The sequence below is a fragment of the Priapulus caudatus genome, unplaced genomic scaffold, assembly GCF_000485595.1.
Source record: "Priapulus caudatus unplaced genomic scaffold, Priapulus_caudatus-5.0.1 Scaffold2262, whole genome shotgun sequence".
Lineage (NCBI taxonomy): Eukaryota > Metazoa > Priapulida > Priapulimorpha > Priapulimorphida > Priapulidae > Priapulus > Priapulus caudatus.
This window is the reverse complement of record NW_014579323.1, coordinates 17,241-26,741: the sequence shown is the minus strand read 5'-3', so window position 1 is coordinate 26,741 and position 9,501 is coordinate 17,241. Positions and strand designations below refer to the sequence as shown.

The following is a 9,501-nucleotide window of genomic DNA, read 5'->3' as shown; positions in this document are numbered from 1 at the left end:
ACTGAGAACTATAGAAGCTGTGGAAGACCGAGTACATATATGATGAAGAGAGAGAACTGAATGTCAAATGCACGGTGTTCGATATCGAAGGACATCATACACCCAACACAATTTGGTGTGCGAATTAGTGCTAGCTCAGTGGACTCCGGAAAATACTGGGAATCGGCTGGACCTATTGAGAGACACCGTTGGTGGCAATCTCGTGCTTGTTTGCAAACAAGCAATGGACGTCATCCCAACCAAACGAATTCGTGAAACTAGCCTACCTTGCTATGATCACTTGTAATAGTGGCACCAGACGATCCTGAGTTCAAGATTGCTGTTCAAGCTGTGTTCAAATAGTAAATCCGGATGGATGACTGATGGAAATTCCTTATGTTGAGTGGAATAACTAGTGCAAAGACCGCAACGAGGCAAGCTAGATATAACCATACACGTTTGTACTATCTATGGTCTACATCAGAAACTTGTGAGTTAATGTACAAAATTATGGATTTTTATGCTCAACGAAGGCATATGGGGCTGTGATCTTTTGTAAGTGATGTCACACAGCACTGGAGGACAATCAGTATTCCTCGGTATCAAAGACTCGAGTCGCCTGTGTCCGGATATTGAACAATCCACGTCTAAACTCCTGTCGAACTTGTTCTTTGCTAGAACTAGTAAGGGACGCACTAAGTTATGAGATCACTATTTGAAGGCATATTGGGTTCATCTTTGTAATTTTGCAATGTTCTGTTGTTTTTGAGTGTGTGTAGAAATTATAAGCGGGCGGCAGTGCTAGACTGCCTCGACTAATAGAAATGAGCCTCCGTTGCCTACATGGATAGATATTTACAAAAACCTTAACACATTGGATTTAACGTAAGTGAGTTGAAGCTGGTTTGCTCGGTTCTAAACAAATTGACGAGTTTACACGACATTTATACAATGTACAGTCGCAGGGTGATATGGGCTGAATTTAATTCGCGCTACTGCTGTGCGGACTAGTCTGCACAGATTTATTGTAGGCGTGTAGGTGAGGAGGATATATCTCATCTGTTATCATATACTGTGCGGACAAGTGTATAATTTCTTTCTGAAAAATTTATAAGCAGTTATATGACTTGATAATGTTTCAAAAGTTCTACTATGGAGCCATGTAATGTAATAACAACTAATGTTTGTAAAGTACATGTACATGTATGAATTTAAAGTTTTAGTCCTAGTAGATAGAAAAATATTAAAATTTATAAAGCTATATGTAATATGCAACAATAACGATTAAGCAGTACATACATTTGTAACATTATGTGTTATAGGTCCTTTGCGGATATCTTGGGATAAAGATGAGAACGTGGATCAGGCAGATGATATGATAGAAATGGCAACATCTGCAGGCCAGTATGCACTCAAAACATGAGGATGTGAATGGTGGTCCCTGCTGACTTGGTCGGGAGAGTGAGCCTTATGCGTGGAGCGGGTGTTAGCGGCCCAGGCGTGCAGATTGATGCGATCACTCACTAAGATCGTCTGATGTAATTCTGTTGCACAAGTGAGATTGGCAATGGGATATATGTGCCTTACAGGTATGAAAATGTACATGTAAATTGTGTGATGTCAATGTACATAACTAGCATATGTGATACTTTACTTATGTATTGGGATTGGGGTAATAACTCAATATAGTTAGCAGCTAGAATGTCTGTTTTATCAGAATGGTGAATAAGGTCGCAGTGGACTTGGTGGCAGGATTTTACCGCTCGATCATTTAAAATTTGGCAATGAAGGTACGTTTATTGGTAAAGCGAAGACGCAATCGTTTTGGTGTGGCGGAGTCATCGTAGCATGGTAACAACATGGGTGTGGAAATATCTGTAGAACTGTAACTTGTGCTTGTTTTAACTCGATTTTCATGGATTTGGACACACAGGGCCGATATAACTGTCCTTATATATTGATGAATTCAGAAAGTTTAAATATAATTTAAAATATAAAATTTAAATATAAATTTTAATACAAAATGTCAATTTTATGGACAATTCGGGTAAAAATGGAAGAAGTTACAGGTTCTGATATTATTGACAAAAAAATGTTGATGTTCCCATGGCACGACTGAACTCGCCCACACCAAAACGATAGGCGTCTCGCTTTACGAATAATGCCTTAATGCGAAATTTGAGATGATCGAGAAGAACTGAGCGTTCACAAGAAATCTTGCGGCGGCGGCGGCACGTCGAATGACAGAACCCATGTATCCCACGAACTTCTTTTCGGGAGATACATTTAATGCAATGCTTTAATACGTGTAGTGTGATCAGGTCCGACTGGTCTAAGTCTGTGTGATACAGGTCTGACTGATCTAGAGTCCTTGTGATATGGTTTTGATAGTATCTAGTCGGGTGTGATAGGGTTGATGGTCTAAGTCTAATTGAGTGGATTGACTGGTTCGGAGTCGGCGATGAGTGACTTGGGTTGATGGTCTTAGTCATATGTGATATTGGGTGCTGACTGGTCTAAAGTCGGTGTGATACGGTCGTCAGACTGTCTAAGTCAGATGGATGTGGTCTGATTAGTCTAGTCGGTGTTGATGGGTCGACTGTCTAAAAAGTCAGTGTGATATGATAGACGTCTAATCGGTATGATATGGTTCTAGGACTGGCTTACATTTAAAGGTGATTTACTCTAGAATTTTTACTGCATACAAGAAAACCATTAGATGATGCTCCCTTCCCCGCATACCCACAGTCACACATGCCACACCTGACCTCTTCCAATATACGCACACAGTACTTAAGTTATAACTAAATTGGTGTCTATAACCACACGTATTTGTTACAGATACTAATTTAATGTTATAAATTTAATTAAACTATCAACGCTAGCGAAATTATGAATCCGGGCCATGACACCGCTGACCGTTGCGACCCCGAAAAAGTGCCGTATTTGACCATTTATTTTGGCACGTTACGACGGGGTAATCACGAAAAGATGGCAGAGTTTATTTATACCATAAATGCTATTTTAACAAAACGATCATTCATATTTAGGCGCGGCCGCAATTTTATCCATTTATAACTGAACTATATGTCGCAATGGTTATAAGATATTACAATCTTTGTTGTAAATTAAAATAAGAAACAACTGGTCTGTAGCCTTGGCTGGAAAGTGTTTTGCGCAACTTATAGTTTCGTGAGATGTTGAGTAGGTCTGTCGTTGTAATCAATGTGTCGCTTATAGTTTTACGATTTTTATAATATTCCTAAGTGGTGAATGAACCATGAAACCTTTTAGTAGCGTATTTCTACCTAAATAAACGAAATACCCTAGAACTAGAGTAAACGATCCCTTAGTCAGTGTGATGAGTTGACTTGTTAGTGTGTACAGTCGTGTGTCCCACGTAATTAAGGTGTCATCAATTGTGAATTATTAGGAGTTAAATGAGCTGCTATACAATGAGTCTCCAAGACTGACTGGGTCAGAATCAAGCAAACATCACAATTACATGTATAGTTAGGGGGCATGATAGTTAATTATTGAAGCTAATACAAAAATGAGCAGATACATGTTCTGATCTAGAGAGGAGAAAAGAGAGAGAGAGAGATAGAGAGACATTGATCTGTGAAGGGGAAGATGATTCAAGTCGTGTGTTGTACATAACGAGTGTAAGATTTTTTATTTGTCACTGATATTTTATATCTTTTATGCATTAATATTTGCCACTGTTTGGCTGAGAGAAGAGAGACAGTTGCATTGTTGTAGATGAGGAAGATCGATCAAGTTGATCATTAATGAGTGTTAAAGCCGACACAATGCGCACAAACGCTATTTTCAGTACTGAGAAGGAATACTTCGTGTCATGATAATCACATAACCTTATGACAAAATTAATTAGTATTGCTCCCATTTCACTGCGGTTTGCTTTAAACCACAGAAAAGAGGGAGAAAACTGGCTTCTGGCGCAAACGCCGACTGTTTGCAACATGATTGCTGAAGTGGAATGAACGTCACATGTTTTTTATCTTTTGTACCGTACGCTAATAACGCAGACGCTGCGCGGTTCATTGTGGAAACTGTTCAACAAATCGAAAATTTTAACACATTGTGAGTATTTCAATACTTTTATAAGAAACGCGCAGTGAATGGGAGAGACTGAGTTATATTTTTACATAGGGAGTGTGATTAGCATGACCGACGTATTGGTAGTCGTAGTACTGTGCGAAATTAGCGTTTGGATGGCATTGTGCGGCTATTAAACTTTTATTTGTTCACTGATTCATATCTTGTTTAATGCCAATTTAATATTTGCACTTTTCTGTCAGAGGGGGGAGAGAGAGAGACAGTGATTGTGTAGAATGACGATCCGTAGTCTGTGTGACATAACGGAGTTAAACTTTTTTATTTGTAACTGATTATCATATTTTATGGCAATTCAATATTTTGCACTTTTGGCTGAGAGAGAGAGAGAAGACAGTGGCATTGTGTAGAAATGAAGAGATAGATCAAGTTTACATAATGGGTTGTTAAACTTTTTATTGTCACTGATATTATATCTTGTTATGCTAGGGCACACGAGGTATTTTCTCGTCCCAGATCGCGCGATAAAATCGCCCACAGCGATTTTAATCGTGCCGATCACGAAGGACAACGTAGCGAATTTAGAGAGGTACGTGTACGCACTCGACGAGAATCACATGATCACAAGATGCATCACATGATTCAAAACGTCGATTGGTTGAGAAAATCGATCGGGCGACCAAAATACGCAGGACACGGGAACACGAGCGAATTTGCAGTAAATAATCGCCGGCGGTAAATAATCGCCCGAAAATACTACATTTAGGGATACGGGCAATTAATAAATCAGCGGTGCGACGTGAAACGGGCACACGGTCGGGCGAATTTTCGAGCGTTTTAAAATTCGCGGCGATCGTGCGAATATAAATAGTCTGTGTGCCCTTCACGTCGACGCGATTTTAATCGCCGCGTATCCAAAATGTTTAGATATTTCGGGGCGATTATTTACTGCATTCGTCGTGTTCCTCGTGTCGCGCGATTTTGTTGCCCGATCGAATTTTTCTAAGACAATCGACGTGTTTTAGGACGTTCGGTTACCTTTATGCCAATTAAATATTTGCACTGTTCTGGTCAGATGTACTAGAGCTATGTGTGAGGTGGATGTCTGGATGCATAGCCTAGCGGCTCCTCGTGCGGAACCGGTCGCGTAGCCACGGCCTTATTTTTAATTCAAAGCAATATTTTAGGGCACATGCATGTACAGTACATGACCAGTCCTTACTGATAAGAGACTGTATAATTACCATTACATAACCATTAGGTATAACCATTACATTATTAACCATTTATCTACATGCCCGAACTTGGTAATTTTATGCTAGAAACAATATTTTGGGAAAAGTGTATGAGTGCTATTGCCCTGAAACAGTTAACGTTAATGCGTTTTACTATATTTTCCAATGTTTTTCATTAACGATGATATGTCAATATTTAGTTTATTACATTGAAAAAGTAAGCATTAATAAGCCCCCCCCCTTCCCTCCCAAAAAAGATTTAATTTTCAATAATCAATTTCAGATTGTCATGTCTGACATAACCACATAGTTATTTTTTCCGGATATGAAAGCCTGGCTTAATACAATTTACATGTTTGTAATTTTATTTTTCAGGGGGGCTGATTTCCGGAAGGAGTACCGGCGGATCAACGAAATCCACTCGGTTGTTTCAACGGGTACCCCTTTTCTCGCCTTGACGGCCACGGCTACAGAGCAGATGAGAAAAGAGATTGTAGAAGCCCTGGGCATGTCTCCGGATACCACAACAGTGGCCGTAACACCAGATAGATCCAACATAACATATTCTTTCAAGAAAACTAAGAAGAATATCGGTGAGGATTTGCAGTGGTTGGTGGAGCAAACTAGATCAACGACACCAAAGAAAGTGATTGTGTACTGTCGAAACATTGCAAACTGTGCAACATTGTTCGAGCATTTTATGCTCGAACTTGCCGATGATGCTTACGTGTCCAAGGAGAGAAGTCTCAACACAAGAGTGGTTGGCATGTACCACAGATCGACATCCGACTCCAATAAGCAGCACGTATTGGATACATTTCCAAAAGCGGATTTCAATCTCTGTGTGGTATTTGCAACCATTGCTTTTGGTATGGGTGTGAACATACCTGATGTTGATATCGTGGTTCACTGGGGTTCACCAAGAGGAATTGAGCAGTTTGCCCAGGAATCGGGTAGGGCTGGCCGAGATGGTAGGCCATCATATTCAGTTGTGTACTACAGTGGACATGACTTGGTGCCGGGTCGGTCAGAGAAAGAAGTGAAATCACTTTGTTCGGCAACTTCTTGTTCCCGTGCATTTCTAAATCGACACTTCCGCCTTGAAGGGGTGCCAGAATCGCTGAATGCCAACTCCAGTTTTGGCTCGTGTAAGTGCTGCTCAGTGTGTAGATTGGAGTGTAACTGTCGTGATTGTGTTGTGTTGCCATGGTCAGTTGAAAGTGAACGCCAGGTAGAAGATAACTCTGTTCCTGATCTGACAGAGACGAGGGATTTATCACCAGATCAACTGCAATTGCTGCGAGATAATCTGTGTGATTTTCGTGTGTGTTTGTTGGAAGAGATTGTTACCCCGGTGTTTGGACAACGAGACTTGTTGATTGGGTTTTCTCATGAAAATATTGACTCAATTGTGAATTCTGCATGTTTCCTTATGTGCCCAGAAGATGTTGTCGGCTTAGGTTTATGGAGACATGAACTGGCAGTGGATGTACTGGAGCTGATAGAAGAGATTGAAAGTCTGTAGAATAAGTATGTGTCATTACTTCCATGTGTAAAGATATTTCTTTACAAAAATGACCCCAGTTCTCCAGAAGTAAAAATTTCAGTGATTTATCATGTAGATATCGAATTAATTAACCTAGTATAAAAACCCAGCGACACGGGTCATTAAACGTAAGCAGATCACGTCATAGGTTATTTTAGTAACAGCCAAGGTAACAAGCGAAGGACGCCACCCAGCCATCCCGAGAAACTGAGTCACTGGAACACGAGTAAAAGTTATCACCCACGACGGCCAGAGTGACACTTTAGCAATAGTGTACTGCATTTGTCACTCGTACTTAGCCACTGTTTGTTAAGCCCACAATGTGTTAACAAGCAGAGTAAAATCCTCAATTCCATCTGTACATAAACACAACTAGATGTCTAAAGAGTAGTGAATTTTTATTTTAACATGGTAACGTGATTATATGGGCTGATAAGCAATATTTAAGTGCATATGAATATCAGTGACAAATAATAAATTTTTACACTTGTTATGTACACAACAGACTTGTTCGTTCTTCCCCTCGCATTCTCTCTCTCTCTCTCTCAGCCAGAACAGTGGCAAATATTTAATTGCATAACAAGATATGAATATCAGTGACAAATAAAAAAGTTTAACACCCGTTATGTACAACACAGACTTGTTCGTTCTCCTCTCTCTCTCTCTCTCTCTCTCTCTCTCTCTCTCTCTCTCTCTCTCAGCCAGAACAGTGGCAAATATTTAATTGCATAACAAGATATGAATATCAGTGACAAATATAAAGTTATGTACAACACAGACTGATCGATCTTCCCGATTCTACACAATGCAACTGTCAATCTCTCTCTCTCTCTCTGCCAGAACAGTGGCAAATATTTAATGCATAAAGGTAACGAACGTCTAAACAACACGTCCGATTGGTTTAGAAAAATCGATCGGGCAACAAAATACGCCGGACACGAGAACACGAGCGAATTTGCCAGTAAATAATCGCCCGAAAATATCTAACATTTTGGATACGGGCGATTAAAATCGGCGTCGACGTGAACGGGCACACGAGCGATTTTTATCGCCCGATCGCCGCGAATTTTAAAATCACTCGAAAAATTCGCCCGTGTGCCCGTTCACGTCGACGCTGATTTTAATTGCCCGTATCCAAAATGTTAGATATTTTCGGGCGATTATTTACGCCGGCGATTATTTACTGGCTGTATTATTTACTTACTTAACCTGTATAATAGCAGTCATCATGTTACGCTTCACTGGGCCCTCTAGCAGCCGTTACGATCAGGAGCGGTAATCATTAACGTTAGTTTAAGTGTCGAGTTTTGAAAATAATCCACTAGTCACAGAAGTACTAGTTACAAACAGACAGACTGGTGTTAGTGTCGATCGCTGCTCAACACCGCCATACATGAACAATGTATAAAAATTCATAAACATATGGCCTGTGAATTTGAATATCAAGTTACATGTATGACGACATGTGAGGTAAATGGAAATAAAAGTTTAATTTAGACCTTGCAAATTATATATAGGTACACATACATGCACTGCAGTCAGATACCTACCACCTCGCTTTTCACTTTTGACTGCTCTGAATACTCATGGGGAATGTGGTCCAACACCAGATGTTTGAAGTCCTTGAACGCTGCAATATGTTCAACCAGGACGCGCTGAATTAAAACTTTCATATCTTCCCTGAGTAGTCGATTGTCTTCAGCCGAAGGCAAAAAAGCAGAGTTGGGAATCGTGAGGATATCAGCCAGTGGAATTTTATCGTCTAGGTGCTCACACAGGACGCGGTCTTGAATCGCCACAGAATGCACCAAATTGTGCACTTTATTTCCAGTGTCCAACGTTTTGTGACGAGCATGCTGCATCAAGTTTAGGTTGTCAAACACAATTCGAAAACCAGGGTACAATGGCGTTTGTGGGGTGATATACATGTCTGTACGAGATACCGAAAGGTTCTCATCACTTTCACTGTCACTCGCTGTGCTGTGTTCTATCTCTGTATTGATCTCGGTATATGCTCCAATTTCTGAATCTGTGAGCTCCATACCTGTTACAGATGGAAACACATCTACATGTACTGAGTGATTCTCTGCCTGCAAATCCAGTGGGTAGAACCCATCCATTTCACAAGTCTCCAATCGCTGAGAACAGCCACGATGGATTGGTGTCGACGTTTGCATTGCAGCATAATGATGCTCAGACAGGGGATCATAGCATGATAGATTTGTGATCTCTGGTACAGCAGACTTTACTGGCGACATAGGTACAATGGCGTAACCATGGTCGGAGATCGGTGAGAAGTCGTCTTGATCAGCTGGTCGTTGGTAGTCGGCCTGTCCAGCTGTGAGTGCTGCCCATTCTCTGACTTGAGGGCATCACAAAAATCATGAATTTTGTACACTAACTCACAGTTCTGATGTAGACTCATAGGATTAGATAGCAACGTGGTATGGTATATACTAGGCTGCTCGTTGGAGGTCTTGCACTAGGTTATTCCACTTCACAAGTAAGGGAATTTTCCAGCAGGTCATCCCATCCCGATTTCATTTGACACAGCTTTTGGAACAGCATCTTGAACCTCAGGATAGCTGGTGCCACTATACCAAGTGGATCATAGAAGGTTGAGGCTAGTTTCACAAGACATTTCGTTTGGTTGGGATGGACGTC

At 40.7% G+C, this 9,501-nt stretch overlaps 1 protein-coding gene across 1 annotated transcript in view; it reads left to right on the top strand.

Moving 5' to 3' along the window:
- The window catches only part of LOC106818463 (Bloom syndrome protein homolog), a 10,263-nt gene extending 3,447 nt beyond the window's left edge, over nucleotides 1-6,816 (top strand). The window contains exons 2-4 of the mRNA XM_014823167.1: nucleotides 1,302-1,383; nucleotides 5,667-6,262; nucleotides 6,506-6,816. Coding sequence (XP_014678653.1) covers nucleotides 1,302-1,383; nucleotides 5,667-6,262; nucleotides 6,506-6,816 — 989 coding nt within the window. The remainder of the gene's footprint in view (nucleotides 1-1,301; nucleotides 1,384-5,666; nucleotides 6,263-6,505) is intronic.
- Nucleotides 6,817-9,501: the final 2,685 nt, after the last annotated feature.